Genomic DNA, 16,947 nt, shown 5'->3' on the forward strand with positions numbered 1-16,947 from the left:
ATTTCAATCAATTGGCTACAAAAGGGCAGTCTGTGAGTATGTACAAAGATGAGACGTATCTTTTCTTATTTGTCCGTTTTTTATGTGGTTTGTGTGTGTGTGTGTGTGTGTGTGTGTGTGTGTGTGTGTCTTTACATGTATGTATCTACCTGTGCCAATAATCTGTATGAATTTACATGTGGTCCCATGTCTAGGGGCCAGTAGTCTTTGGTCTCTATCCCAAAGGCCTGTTGTTTTTCCCAGCTCAGTCACATTCAGAAAAACCTCCCTTCTCTCCCCATGTCTACAACGTCTCCTCATCATCATCTGCGGTCGTACTATTATTGAGGACAGGCATCGTCTCCTTCAGAGAGATGTCATCCACCTGCTTGGCACTGTTCTCCTCTGGTTCCTCAGGGATGGAGGGGTGGACGCTGTCTGGGTCTGAGTTACTGATGACGTAGCCCGGCAGGGTGGTGTGGGTGGACAGCGTCGGGGGTCCGTTGCTACGATAGACACGGCTGGAGAAGAGGGTGGTTGAGCGGATGGCGGGCCCGCCCCCAGCCATCTGAGACTGGCTGCTGGAGCTGTTGTTGAGCCCGGTGAGCACTGAGCCGTAGCGGTAACGGCCACACACTACCGGAACCTTCCAGTCCAACGCAAGGTTCCAACGAGTCCATGTATTTTTTATCTCCGTTTGGACCTTTGGGGGAGATGAGGAGAGGCGGAGAGGAGGTTGTTGGGGAAGGAAGAGGGTTGAGGTGGGGTGGATACGGGAGGAAGAGTGTTTAGGTGGGGTAGTTGGGGGAAGAAGAGGATTGAGGTCAGGTGGTTGGGTGAGGATGATGGTGAGAAAGAGAGAAAAGAGGAAGAGGGTGAATCTTAGCCCTGGTTTTTCTTATGTCAAAAGAACAGACATCTAAGGGGAAGCTCTAAACCTGAAGTGTCTTGCGCTGAAGGAAAGACCATTTATACTGTATACTGAGAATACAGAATACTGACTGACTGCTGTTACAATGGGAAAAAATGTAGAGGGGGCAGATACGCATGTGAACAATAGGCACAAACTTTTTCCGAAGTTGCCCGGAATGCCACGTGTGTCCACTTACAGTGCTTTCGGAAATTATTCAAACCCCTTCCCCTTTTCCACATTTTGTTACGTTACAGACTTATTCTAAAATGTATTAAATACATTTTCTCCCTCATCAATCTACACACAATACCCATAAAGACAAAAAATAAAAATACCTTATTTACTGTACATAAGTATTCAGACCCTTTGCTAAGAGACTCGAAATGGAGCTCAGGTGGATCCTGTTTCCATTGATCATCCTTAAGATGTTTCCAGGACTTGATTGGAGTCCACCTGTGGTAAATTCAATGGGTTGGACATGATTTGGAAAGGCACACACCTGCCTATATAAGGTCCCAAAGGTGAACGTGCATGTCAGAGAAAAAAAACAAGCCATGAGGTCAAAGGAATTGTCCGTAGAGCTCCAAAACAGGATAGTGTCGAGGGAAGAGGAAACAAAAACATTTCTGCAGCATTGATGGTCCCCACAAGAACAAAGTGGCCTCCAACGTTCTGGAATGGAAGATGTTTGGAACCACCAAGACTGTCTGACAGAGCTCCAAAGTTCCTCTATGGAGATGGGAGAACCTTCCAGAAGGACTATGCCAAGCGTCACGTCTGGAGGAAACCTGGCACCATTCCTACGGTGAAGCATGGTGGTGGCAACATCATGCTGTGGGGATGTTTTTCAGCGGCAATGACTGGGAGACTAGTTAGGATCACACTGGGGCAAAGGTTCACCTTTCAACAGGACAACAACCCTAAGCACACAGCCAAGACAACGCAGGAGTGGTTTCAGGACAAGTCTCTAAATGTCCTTGAGAGGCCCAGCCAGAGCCCGGACTTGAACCCGATCTAACATTTCTGGAGAGACCTGAAAATAGCTGTGCAGCGATGCTCCCCATCCAACCTGACAGAGCTTGAGAGGATCTGCAGAGAAGAATGGGAGGAACTCCTCAAATACAGGTGTGCCAAGCTTGTAGCGTCATAGCCAAGAAGTCTCAAGGCTGTAATCGCTGCCAAAGGTGTTTCAAAAAAGTACTGAGTAAAGAGTCTGAATATTTATGTAAATGTGATATTTCAGTATTTGTTATTTTACACATTTTGTCATTATAGGGTATTATGTGTAGATTGATAAGGTAGGAAAGAAACAATTTAATACGTTTTAGAATAAGGTTGTAATGTAACAAAATGTGGAAAAAGTCAAGGCGTCTGAAGACTTTCCGAATGCACCATATATCAGTACACTCGTAACAGCCTAAACATTACGAAACGTCCACGAAACGCGCTGTTGAGTTTTGGCCACATGACAGAAAAATGTGACCATTCGCACAACAATCCTTAAATGTCACAAGAAATGAGGTAGTATTTTTTGTCTTACAATAACATTATTCTCTGCTAATATAATATAATATTATTTATTTTATGTTGAACACTTTCAATATGTGATCTTGCAGACATTGATTCAGCTTTGATCTACCTTTATTTAAAAGAGTACCATTTGCCAGAGTAGCCTGTTCTCTACTAGCAGAGCAGAAGCTTCGGGACCTTTAGCTATCGGGAAGAGAGGTCCAGAAAAGTAACTGTGAAATCCAATTAACTTCACAGATATTCATTGTAAAGGGTTTAAACACTGTTTCCCATGCTTGTTCAATGAACCACAAACAATTAAAGAAAATGCACCTGTGGAACGGACACGAACAGCTTACAGACGGTAGGCAATTAAGGTCACAGTTATGAAAACTTAGGACACTAAAGAGGCCTTTCTACTGACTGACTTTCTACTCTACTGAAAAACACCAAAAGAAAGATGCCCAGGGTCCCTGCTCATCTATGTGAACGTGCCTTAGGCATGCTGCAAGGAGGCATGAGGACTGCAGATGTGGCCAGGGCAATAAATTGCAATATCCGTAATGTGAGACGCCTAAGACAGCGCTACAGGGAGACAGGATGGACAGCTGATCGTCCTCGCAGTGGCAGACCATGTGTAACAACACCTGCACAGGATCGGAACATCCGAACATCACACCTGCGGGACAAGTACAGGATGGCAACAATAACTGCCAGAGTTACACCAGGAACTCACAATCCTTCCATCAGTGCTCAGACTGTCCGCAATAGGCTGAGAGAGGCTGGACTGAGGGCTTGTAGGCCTGTTGTAAGGCAGGTCCTCACCAGACATCACCGGCAACAACGTCGCCTATGGGCACGGACTTACTGTCGCTGGACCAGACAGGACTGGCAAAAAGTGCTCTTCTCTGACGAGTCACGGTTTTGTCTCACCAGGGGTGATGGTCGGATTCACGTTTATCGTTGAAGGAATGAGCTTTACACCGAGGCCTGTACTCTGGTGCGGGATTGATTTGGAGGTGGACGGTCCATCATGGTCTGGGGCGGTGTGTCACAGCATCATTGGACTGAGCTTGTTGTCATTGCAGACAATCTCAACGCTGTGCGTTACAGGGAAGACATCCTCCTCCCTCATGTGGTACCCTTCCTGCAGGCTCATCCTGACATGACCCTCCAGCATGACAAAGCCACCAGCCATGCTGCTCGTTCTGTGCGTGATTTCCCACAAGACAAGAATGTCAGTGTTCTGCCATGGCCAGCGAAGAGCCCGGATCTCAATCCCATTGAGCACGTCTGGGACCTGTTGGATCGGAGGGTGAGGGCTAGGGCCATTCCCCCCAGAAATGTCCTGGAACTTGCAGGTGCCTTGGTGGAAGAGTGGGGTAACATCTCACAGCAAGAACTGGCAAATCTGGTGCAGTCCATGAGGAGGAGATGCACTGCAGTACTTGCAGCTGGTGGCCACACCAGATACTGACTGTTACTTTTCACTGTTACTTTGTTACTGTATAGCTGTTACTGTATATCATACTGTTACTGTATATCAGTATGTAACAACCTAAACATTACAAAACTTAAATTTTATCAAATAACTCTCAAGTAGAAAATGAGCAATACAATTTTATGTTGGCCAAATTCGACACTTTCCCATTGACCTTCATACAAAATGCTTTAGGCGCCGATGACGTGGACAACGTTTAAGGCAGTCCCTCGCACCTCTCTGATTCTGAGGGTTAAATGCGGAAGACTCATTTCAGTTGAATGCATTCAGTTGTACAACTGACTAGGTCTCCCCCTTTCCCTTTCCCTTCATTTTCGAACAGACAGATTTTGGGGCAGATTTTGGGGCAGATTCAGCCCTCTTCTGAGCACTGATGGAGGGATTGTGCGTTCCTGGTGTAACTCGGTCAGTTGTTGTTGCCATCCTGCCTCTTCCTCTCTGGCTGAAGTTAGACAATTTATAGAGAGTGTAGAATCATCCACACTCACCTCTCCATTGCAGTAGCAGTAGATGATGGATACAAAGAAGCCCTGGAAGAGACAGAAGAGTTGAGAACCAGTGTAATAGAAAAGAGGAGTTTATTTTTGTGTTGCAGATGCTATTCAATTCCATTCATACTCTAAAGCAATGGAAGGTTGATAGCATTGCGAAAACTTTGTCAATCTGGTGACATATCCCAGGGGGAAAAGTACAGATCTTAATTTGATCACTCTTTTGTTGCTGAGAATGTTCCTGCACAGAAGGATATGCAAACTTGTGTATCACTGGTTTAAAAAGGCTTCTAAAGTTTGTAATTTCCACTTTAAAACATCAGACTTGATTTAGCCTAACAAAAATTGTATCAACCCCTACAAAAATGTCCAATAATTATAATCCACATAATAATTAACATTTTCTTTTGCTGCAGGATTATTTCCATTCTGTAGCAAACTGGGTCAAATTAAGATCTTACATCTGTACCCTTCTCTCCTTCATTCTCTGTCTCTATTCAACGTAACACATATCTACTGATATGGCTTATGAATGTATGAGATGTTTTGATATAATTCATATTCATTTTTCAACCTTTATTCCTCAAATCATTATTACTCTATATGGAAAGGTCATGCATTGATTGGCATCACTTCTGCTATATCTTACAGACCATTATATCTGTTCTTCTCTCTTTCAGATATTCCCCTTTCCTCCACTCCTGCCTGTCTTTGTGCAAGCAGCAGCACCCTGTTGCGCTATGGAAAGGTTGCAGATCTATGGTGCTGGCTGGCTTTGACTCTTTGACTGAGCTAAATCAGGTATGTGACTAGCCTAGTAAGGTGATGTGAAGAGACATGGTGTTGTTCTCACTCTTTTATCGTATCACCTCCTTCAGCTGGTAAACAAAGATACACAATGAGTCAAACTGTCCTATTATTCAGTGATGGTGACTCATATGTTCACTCAAAGAAGTGGAGATGTAAACTTTGTACATAAAACACATAGCTATAATGTTAGTATGAAAATTATCCCCACTATACACTGTGCTATATGAAGAATAACTCCTTGGAGGAATACAGCCAGGATGTACCTGTAGAAACGGAATAATGCCTTGGGGGAATATAGCTATGATCTACATGTAGAAACTGAATAATGCCTTGGGGGAATATAGCTATGATCTACATGTAGAAACTGAATAATGCCTTGGGGGAATACTGCTATAATCTACATGTAGAAACTGAATAATGCCTTGGGGGAATACTGCTATAATCTACATGTAGAAACTGAATAATGCCTTGGAGGAATATAGCTATGATCTACATGTAGAAACTGAATAATGCCTTGGGGGAATAATGCTATGATCTACATGTAGAAACTGAATAATGTCTTGGAGGAATACAGCTATGATCTACTTGTAGAAACTGAATAACTCCTTGGAGGAATATAGCTATGATCTACTTGTAGAAACTGAATAACTCCTTGGAGGAATACAGCTATGATCTACATGTAGAAACTGAATAATGCCTTGGAGGAATACAGCTATGATCTACTTGTAGAAACTGAATAACTCCTTGGAGGAATATAGCTATGATCTACTTGTAGAAACTGAATAATGCCTTGGAGGAATACAGCTATGATCTACTTGTAGAAACTGAATAACTCCTTGGAGGAATACAGCCAGGATGAACATGTAGAAACAGAATAATGTCATGGGGTATTATGGCTATGACGTACGTGCAGAAACAGACAGAATATGAAGGAATTCATTTTGCTAACTGGAGACGAGGGGAGGCAAACACATTACAAAACGCATTTGAAACAAACGTGGAAACACAAACCATGAGGAAAGCTGTTATCCTCTGGGTAATTCCATAGGAAGACAACTAAACAACAAAGATGAAAGTTCTCTACATGACATCCACTATTGTAGTCAACACAGTGATACATTTTGCGTGGCTAGTCAAACTTCGTTGTAAGAAAAAAATCTTTGTTCTTTCTGTCAGAACAACTATTAAAGCGACAACAAAGATTCTAAGATACGATGAGCAGCTTATAAGAGATTTCTGATAGGCCAGCTGTCAGTCAGAGTAGCTCTTTTGAACAACAGTTGGTTGTCTCTATAAATATCCCCTTAGATCATTCAATTCAAAATCAGCAAAATCTGATTGGAAGCTGAAATGTTATATTAGTAGAATGATAATAAATAGTTTCGTGATGAGCTACTAACGGGGTGTCCAACACACTATTACCCTGTCTGGCTCAGCTGTGATCAACTGACTTTAAACAAAAGGCTCTCATGACTGACTGAGAGTGAACATGATCTGTCACAAGCCCTTGGTCCGGAGAAGGTCCTTCCCTGTCTTTATTGGCCTCGGCTAGACTCGGTTAGACAGGGAGATGAAGGGAAAGTGCCAGGATGCAGGGAATCTTCCAACCTGCCTGAGGCTCTGACCTGTAGCAGACCCTGTCAAACCACACCAGTCTGATTGAACTGTACAGAGTGAACGCTACAGAGCCAATTCTACAGAGCAAAGTAGCTTTCACTGCTTAACTCCTGTCCCAAAGTCTTTTTTATTTGTAACTACTTTAAAGCTTTATTTTAAAACTGGATCCTACTTCATTTAATTGAATACTGTTTTATCAGCTTTCAGAGACACTTTCAATTTTGAGGGTTGAGAGGGTTCTCATGTGGAATTTAAATTGTGTACTTCCCCTCCCCCCTAAAATCCTCATTCAATTTAACGATTTGGCTTCAACGGGTGAGGAACATCTTTCAGAATATAGTGGCTTATTCTACCACATCAGTTAATTCATTAGGGGAAACAGCATAGAACACAGTTATAAAGGTAATGATGGGTTACATGCACTAACCTTGATTTTAATAACTATTATGAGCAAGGCCTACCGAACATAATTTAGCATATCTGATTCAGCTAGTTAAGGTCACGTTGAGCAGCTAATTAGTAGAATCAGGTGTCAGGTTGGACTGAAAACCTACAGAATGGTAGATCTCCAGGAAGAGTGTTGGACTGAAAACCCACAGGAAGGTAGATCTCCAGGAAGAGTGTTGGACTGAAAACCCACAGGAAGGTAGATCTCCAGGAAGAGGGTTGGATGAAAACGCACAGGACGGTAGATCTCCAAGAAGAGCGTTGGGCAGCCCTGCTGTACATAGTCACTTTGCAAATTACCTCGACTAACCGGTACTGGTACCCCCTGTATAAAGCCTCGATATTGTTATGTACATTTATTGTGTTACTTTTTGATTGATTTGATTTATTTAAAAAATAAAATAATTAGTAAATATTTTCTTAACTTTATTTATTGAACTTCTTGTTGGTTAAGGGCTTGTAAGTAAGCATTTCACTGTTGCATTCAGTGCATGTGACAAATAACATTTGATTTGATGTGAAAATAAATCAACAGTATAGTATGTGACTATGGGCTCCAAAAGAGAGTGGGACACATATGGTATTGGCACCACCATTACAACTGATTGTACGATTCAGAGCCCATTAGGAGCAGCCCTTCCCATTACCTGTGGGCCAGGGTCATTGGAAGTGTTGCCACTGGAGTGCACTTTAGCAGCCTCTCTGTAATTATTCCTAGTAGATTGCTCTCCTCTCTCCAGGGAGTAAGGGTCATCTATTGCTATCACCTCCTCAGTAGAAGGATCTCTAGTGGAAACTCCTGTTTTCTGGAAGCAAAATTTGGCTCATTTCCCAAATTTTCCTGCAGGTACTGTATCCAGGTCTAGACTGTGAGGGCCAGTTTGTGCTAAGGAGGAAGATGATAATGAGGAGGAAAATGATCATGTAGGAAGTACAGTAGCAATCAGTTGTATTGACCATCTCTCCCAAAGCTTATGTCAGAGTTTTGAATCGGCTAACAATGTCACTGGTCTGTGGTGATAGATAAAGGTAAGATTGATGAAGCAAATCGTAATTTCATTGCTTGTTTTTTTTTCATGGATGTTGGTGGGACTATGGCCACAAAGAGCCTAAATTCCCTCAGGTGAGAAATTATGTTTAGGGGATAAAGTTCAAGCAGTGTTGGAAAGTAAAGTTCTCCCTCAAGTTGCGAAGAAATGACTGCAGATGTAGCATCTTAATTGGATCACTCTTTTGTTGCTGAGAATGTAAAACTTGCAGTCTATTTTAGTTTTAAAAAGGCTTCTAAAGTTGGCAATTTTCACTTTGAAAATTCTAACTTGATTTGCCATTATGAAAAATGTATCAATCCCTACAAAGATGTAAATGTAATTATAATCCACATAATAATTCACATTTCCTGTTGATGCAGGACTATTTTCCTGCTATAGGAAACTGGCTCAAATGAAGGTTCTACATCTGTACCTAATTTTCAAAAAGATGGTATGAATAACCAGTTACCTGGAAGGAGTTGAAGAAGAGCTCGAAGTACATCCTGACCTCCCAGCTGAGGCCCTGGAAGGTGTGAGGCATCCCCACAAACACAATGTAGTGGACCCCAAACACCAGCACCAGCACCAGGGTGGACTTAGCCAACTTCCTGTGGGTACGGACACAAGCAACAGGTTGGAGAGGATCAGTTTGAGCAAAACAAGACAAGATGCTGAATCTTTATCTCATAATAGGTCGTTATTTGGGATGGAAGGTGATCAGTAATTCTGCGCAGTCAGACTTCAATGTAGTTGTTTTTGTCACACAGAGAAAGGCTAAAGGTCACCCATCTTTACATCGCAGTGGATTCAGCCATGACATCGACACTCACCAACAACTTTCACATGTCACAGATGGCCATCAGTCATGTCAATTTGCAAAATTCTGCTTTCCTCGCCTGTGGTTCTTCCCCTCAGATCTGATCTGAATTGATGATCTAGCTAAACAATCTCCCGATCCATCAGTGAAAATGCCAATAAACAACAAAACCTGCCGGTAATTATGAAGCATTTATAAATGGCCTGCAGGCAGGCGTCAGATGGGAAAATGGTGTAAATGGTGTGTAAATGGCACACTTAGTTAAGATGGGAGCGTGCCTCCCTCATATCTGTCATCATCATTCATGCTACAGTCCAGTGAACACGACTGACGCCCACAGCAGGGTTGACAGTCTCCTGCAGGGTAATGATCTCCTGGTCTGTAAGGTGACTCAGACGCTGGTGTCTGTAAGGTGACTCAAACGCTGGTGTGTGTGTGTGTGTGTGCGTGTGTGCGTTGTATAACTGTTATTAAACCTAGCAGAGTGACGTGGGGCTTCGACCCTGGTGGAAACACTCTGGATCAGTCCCTGTTGGCACTCTATTCCCATTATAGTGCACTACTTTAGACCAGAGCCCTATGGGCCGTATTCAAGAGCAGTGCACTATACAGGGAACACTAGGCGTGAGATTTGAGACACATCCTCTGAATGAACCTCGGAATAACTCTCACCCCCCCAACACGCAGCCCTATCATTACAGAGGCTTTCAACATCCACTATGGATGTTGTTCAGTAGCATCATGGGTAATTGCAGATAGAAAATAATACCAACTAATATGTGCTTTTGAGTATGTTTTATGGTGTTTCATCCCACTTTGAAACGATAACGAAACACAGAGGAGATTTCACACCGAGCATAAATTCTAAGCTAGTGGCAAGACATTTCACACCCAAGACAAGATGTACACCCATATCAAGTCACTGTTAAAAGGGAACATTAAAGGAAGTACTAAAGGTAAGAGCACAAGAGGCAGTCTGAATATAGTTGTGAATATAATTTGTCTATAACCTTCTGAAACGATGAGTGTTTTTTATATCAACAATGTTCAACTCTACAGGAGAAAAAAAGGTCAAATGCCTTACTACAGTTGACTTTCAGTGTGATCAATAGACATTCAAATAACTAGTGGGTCCTCACAGAAACTAGTGGGTCCTCACAGAAACTAGTGGGTCCTCACAGAAACTAGTGGGTCCTCACAGAAATCTTTTGCCATCTTTTTACCCACCTGTACTGTTTTCTTGTGTCGTATCTCCCTGCGTTGGTCTCCCTGATCTTTGTTGCCAGCACTCGCACAATGTTCACAAAAAGGATAAAATTCAGCTGAAAAGACAATTGGGAAAAAATTCGAATTAGCTGAACCAGAGATAATAGACATGTGATTGCAGAGAGTACAAGTCCTCTGTTTGAAACATATTCCCTCATTTCTCTAATCTCCTCACTTCTCTAATCTCCTCTCAATTCTATCTCAAAAGCCCATCTTCTTAGCACTTAATATCTCTTCACAATCCATTGAGAGATAACATGGGCTTGACTGTATGTTGATATATGATATAGAGTTGAGTAGGTTACTTTCTAAATGTAATCAGTTACAGTTACACGTCCAATATTGCAACCAGTAACTTGTCCAAAATTGCAACCAGTAACCTGTCCATAATTGTAATCAAAACTCAGTAATGTAATCTGATTACTTTCAGTTACTTTCCTCTTAAGAGGCATAAGAAGGGGACAAAAACGTTCCATAAAATTAATTTGCTGCGATGGAACAAACTTAAATTTGCACCTTATTTAAATGCTGAATTGAATGTCATTGAGAAAATAGAAAGGTTTCTTATTAACATATTTTCCTGCAAAAATCCTTTCTGAATTAAAAAGTAATCCAAGAAGTAATAAGCTAGTTTTACGAAGGTATCTGTATTCTGATTACAATATTTTTCACTGGTAACATAACTGATTACGGTTAAGAAAAAAAGTAATCCATTACATGTAATCAGTTACTCACGAACCCTGATGATAGACCATACAGTGCCTGGACGTGTGAAAACACAGGTTCTATCTACCATGGTCTATCAATGAATCAAGCAATTCAGTACAAGTATGAGTTATAGAACTCCAAATATAATATAATAAGAGACTACAGGCTTTGAAATAGGGCTCAAGGAGGATTACGAGTATTGAGAGGGCATTCGAATTTCAAACTAGTCATTATGCCTGACTCAAATGCAGAATCAGGTCATTGTTCATGAAGAATGATCGAGACTCTCTGAGGAACACCTCAGCAACGGGTGACAATGGTATGATGAAAAGTATTAATTTTGAGACGTGTGGCAATCAGTTGAATGCCTTTTGCCTCAGTATAATTAATGAATTAGAAAAATGCAAATGGGACGTTTACGTATTTAGGCTTTCATTCTGACAGAGGGCTCTTAGAATGGGGCTCCTAATGGAATTCAACATCCATTAAACCACCTGTCACTTTGTATGAGGAAACCATGACAACATGAATACAGAATACATTAAAACCATGACAACATGAATACAGAATACATTAAAACCATGACAATGAATACAGAATACATTAAAACCATGACAATATGAATACAGAATACATTAAAACCATGACAATGAATACAGAATACATTAAAACCATGACAACATGAATACAGAATACATTAAAACCATGACAACATGAATACAGAATACATTAAAACCATGACAATGAATACAGAATACATTAAAACCATGACAATATGAATACAGAATACATTAAAACCATGACAATGAATACAGAATACATTAAAACCATGACAACATGAATACAGAATACATTAAAAACATGACAATATGAATACAGAATACATTAAAACCATGACAATATGAATACAGAATACATTAAAACCATGACAATGAATACAGAATACATTAAAACCATGACAATATGAATACAGAATACATTAAAACCATGACAATATGAATACAGAATACATTAAAACCATGACAATATGAATACAGAATACATTAAAACCATGACAATATGAATACAGAATACATTAAAACCATGACAATGAATACAGAATACATTAAAACCATGACAATGAATACAGAATACATTAAAACCATGACAATGAATACAGAATACATTAAAACCATGACAATATGAATACATTAAAACCACAACAATATGAATACAGAATACATTAAAACCACGAAAATATGAATACATTAAAACCACAACAATATGAATACATTAAAACCACAACAATATGAATACATTAAAACCACGACAATATGAATACATTAAAACCACAACAATATGAATACATTAAAAACACAACAATATGAATACATTAAAACCACAACAATATGAATACATTAAAACCACAACAATATGAATACATTAAAACCACAACAATATGAATATATTAAAACCACGACAATATGAATACATTAAAACCACGACAATATGAATACAGAATACATTAAAAACACAACAATATGAATACATTAAAACCACGACAATATGAATACATTAAAACCACGACAATATTAATACAGAACATACAAAAACACACGACAATAGTCAGTTACACAACTGAATGCCTTCCGCATTTAACCCAACCCCTCTGAATCAGAGCGGTGCGGGGGGCTGCCATAATTGACATCCACGTCTTCGGCGCCCGGGAAATAGATGTACAGTGTTTCCTCCAACACATTGGTGCGGCTGGCTTCCAGGTTAAGAAGCAGTGCGACTTGGCTGGGTTGTGTTTCGGAGGACACACGGCTCTCAACCTTCGCCTCTCCCGAGTCCGTACGGGAGTTGCAGCGATGGGAAAAGACTGTAACTACCAATTGGATACCACAAAATTGGGGATAAAGAAAGTAGGGTGGTTGGGAGTTTAAATCTCATCAGGGACATTTTTAGACCATTCTCAACTTTTCAACTACTTTTTAGCTACTTTGTAACTACTTAGCATGTTAGTTAACCCTTCCCCTAACCCTAGCCCTTTGAGCTAACCCTTCCCCTAACCCTAAGCTTAACCCTAACTCCTAACCCCTAGCCTAGCTAACTTTAGCCAGCTAGCTTTCGTTAGCCACCTAGCTAAAATTCGTAACATATCATACGTTTAGCAAATTCGTAACATATTTTACGAATTATAATTGATAACTTATCATACAAAATGGATGATGGATATCCACAAATTAATACATACCATATGAAACTTAACATATCATTCTAAATGTAGTGTCTCGGATTTACATACAGAATAATACAAAATGCTCTGCGACCGAGTTGATTAGTTCGTAGCCCAAAAGGTGTGGAAGATGTTGTTCATGAGAGACATCTGTCCATAGTGTGGTCAAACTGTACGGTCATTTTCGGGAGAAGACCGATTTTCCGGGTATCTCATGGTGTGACAAACACCGCTGTAGCTTGGCCACCTTCCACTGCAGATGCGGAAAGCCGACAGAGGCGGATGCCGCGATTGAGACATAGCCCATGCCATCTCTAGCTTAAATTGATGGATTTTGATGGGTTTTTTTTTATTATGTTACTTAGATTGACACACAGGATTTTTGGAGAATTCAATCATTCCTATTTTTTATATGAATAACATTTTGCATTTTGACCCTTGGTGCAACCTCTGTGACTTCTAGGAAGATTTTAACCCACTTAACCCCGAAATGTCTCCAAAGGTTCACAGTCACTGTAAAGCCCTAGTTATGTTAGTTGTTGCTTTCACAAAGTAATTTCTGAAGATTATTATTTATTTATTTAATGTGATTAGTAATTCATTTACGTCTGTCCCTTATTTTAAGGTAAACCCTGTTACGTGAACTGAACTCTCACTTTAATATGTGACTTATTTCAGGAAACTAGGCCTATGTCTCACATCACTACTTCACATGAGAGTCATTTGAACGTAAACTTTATTTTTATATCAAAGTGTGTTTTCTTGGCAGAAATCCCTTCTGGAACAGGTGAATGTTCATGTGCTTTAATAACAAACTTCTATGCCATCTGTAAATACTAATACAATTTTAAATTGCGAGCCTAGATGGTTTAGCCATAGAAAAAGTCAGCAACCTTCCCATTAGCCATGATTGGATGAGATAATGAGTGGGCTGGACATGCCAAGAGATCGAGTTCAGAAATCAGTGGAATAGCTAAGGAGATGGATAAAACACCTGATAAAACACCTGTCTCCGGGTTACATCTTCAAACTAAGGCCAACCATGGCATCTGTGACAGAGAGGGAGAAGCGTCCATCCATGTATAAGATAAGATAAGATAGTCTAGCTAGCAACATTTTCAGATATTACACATTTCTAATTTAGTCAGAAAGTTTTTTTCATTTCAAGTTAAAGTGTACTGGTAGCTAGATAGCTAATGTTAGCTGGCTGGCTAGCTAGCTAATGAGACGTGTTTGATCTGTGTAGCAATATTATTCATATATCAGAGCCATTTGCTTTGCTAGTTTTAGCCTAATGTTAGCTAGCTGACATTGAACCTGGTTGGTTAGCTTCCTGCAGATTTATGCAGTGTAGTCATGAGTTGGGATTATGGTTCTTTATTTAGCTAGCTAGCTACATGTCTTATGGGCTATAGTAGTAAAGGCCAAACAAAAGACTCCACTATCCAAGTGACCATTTCAATAGAATGTTCATGATGTCAATGCGTCAACTGTTAATAGACATAGCTGGTGAATTCGCTCTGGCTATCTACTCCGATTTCAGAGCACTCTCGTCTGACTGCGTCAGAGCGCAGAAGTAACTGACAAATTTATGAAAACGCTCAACACCCGTTGAATATGGCCGGTGGCAGTAAATGTTGGCAAAAAAGCGTAATTAAATTGTTGCCAGCAGCACAGTTGCAGTCACCAAATGCTCTGGATAACATAACAATAGCCTAACCAGCTCTGCTAGGCTATGTAAAAAGTCAGAGTGAGCTGTTCTCTCATTTGTGTCTGGAAGTAGCTAGCAAGCTAGCCACCGTTAGCCAGTTAGCTTGTGTGTTTGACTGCTTGTTGTTTGGACAGAACGCTTGGATCAACCCTACTGGCTAGAGCGTCCAGTGTGTCCTCTGAATGCTCCGAGAGCGAAACACTGAATTTACAAACGGACAATCTGTCAAAGCTCTGAGTTTACGGGCGGGGCTATAGATTAAGAGGGTGTGAACGATGCTGAATGGGTGCAGACAAAGAAGAGCTCTCCAGTTCGTGTAACAAACATTCAAAGGCCATTTTCTCAAAAGTGAGTTTACAAGTTTATCAACTTTCAAAGCAGAATGACTTTCCCATTCTTCCTCAACTGTACTGTATGACATACAATTTTCTAGCTCCGAGTCTCCAATGTAAAAAACACAATTCAAATGTTGCTACATAAGACCGAATCGAGTCGGTTGGTCATATATGGTGAACCTATTTCTTTTTAAATATATACTTTTTTTAAGGAAACATTGATCATCTAATAGTCACATCGTAGTGTAAAAGCAGGGGAGCTGGCTCGACAGGGGAGCTGGCTCGACAGGGGAGCTGGCTCGACAGGGGAGCTGGCTCGACAGGGGAGCTGGCTCAACTCTTTTTGGCCGTTTGTTTGTGTTTTGTGCTGGTAAAGTGAGTGGGTTGAGCGTAACATGTCCACCCTGTTATAGATCAACAGGCTATAAATGTCTTAACAATTGTCTCTTTTTTTTGCATTCAATTGTGCTCCTTGATCCACACAATAAGCTTCCATTCTCCTGTCACAAGCAGATTTATGACTGATTTAATATGAAATCATCCACCCTTTTATGATCAACCCATTTATGGTCAACCATGTTACTGTCAACCCAGCACTTAATAGGAACTTACTATAGTATTTGTTACTTAACTTCAAGGTGGGAAATGTGTTTATGAAGTTTAAAATGTGTTTATGAAGTTGGAAATGTGTTTATGAAGTTGAAAATGTGTTTATGAAGTTGGAAATGTGTTTATGAAGTTGGAAATGTGTTTATGAAGTTGGAAATGTGTTTATGAAGTTGGAAATGTGCTTATGAAGTTGGAAATGTGTTTATGAAGTTGAAAATGTGTTTATGAAGTTGGAAATGTGTTTATGAAGTTGGAAATGTGCTATTTATGACAGGATGTTAAAATGAGGTGAAATCAAGTTACACTTCTCAAAAGGCGCCGAATTGGTGGAACGACCCAAGATAAGTGTGCTTCCATATCAGTTGCTATCTCTCACATTTCCAGAGTTAACACACACACACAAAGGCAGCCTGGGGCAGAGTTGAATTTTTAATCTCAATCAAAATATTTTGCCGCCCTGCAATTTTCCACTATTATCCGCAATTTTCCACAACATTATCTGATTTCAGTAATGTGAGAGAAACCCATAAACAATAAGAAGCAGACATTCACACTGTCCGTCTTCCTTCAGCTTCTGAAAAGCTTGGTGATGGGTCTCAGTAGGCGGGTCTGTGTGTCTAATCTTTAAAGCTCCCAAAAGCCCACACGCTGAGCGGTTTCATAAAATGATGAATTCTAAAATGGGTCCCCATAAGATGTAGAGCAGGACTCTACAACCTTTTCTGGCATGAAAGGTACTTAAAAGAAATGAAATGTCGCCAGCTGCTCATTTTCTTTCTTTCTAATAGGCACATCATTCTCCTCTACCCTGAAACTCTTCCCTGGGGCTTTGGTATAGAAGAGATGTGTCCTGTCAATATACTGTACCTGGTAATAGAATGGTTAATAAACAGTATTGGGCATGACAGGCCCCATCAAATTATCTTTGTATATTTTCCTAAATTCTGTTTAATCTGATTTATTTTTCCTGGTTTTAGATTGTTTT

General features: G+C 40.4%; 1 protein-coding gene across 1 annotated transcript in view; it reads right to left on the bottom strand.

The window, feature by feature from the left end:
- Positions 1-283: 283 nt before the first annotated feature.
- The window catches only part of LOC139380902 (parathyroid hormone 2 receptor-like), a 71,882-nt gene continuing 55,218 nt past the window's right edge, over positions 284-16,947 (bottom strand). The window contains exons 10-13 of the mRNA XM_071124057.1: positions 10,343-10,437; positions 8,768-8,906; positions 4,391-4,432; positions 284-682 (exon numbers count right to left, since the gene is read on the bottom strand). Coding sequence (XP_070980158.1) covers positions 284-682; positions 4,391-4,432; positions 8,768-8,906; positions 10,343-10,437 — 675 coding nt within the window. The remainder of the gene's footprint in view (positions 683-4,390; positions 4,433-8,767; positions 8,907-10,342; positions 10,438-16,947) is intronic.

The sequence above is a fragment of the Oncorhynchus clarkii genome, chromosome 22 (assembly GCF_045791955.1).
Source record: "Oncorhynchus clarkii lewisi isolate Uvic-CL-2024 chromosome 22, UVic_Ocla_1.0, whole genome shotgun sequence".
Classification (NCBI taxonomy): Eukaryota; Metazoa; Chordata; class Actinopteri; order Salmoniformes; family Salmonidae; genus Oncorhynchus; species Oncorhynchus clarkii.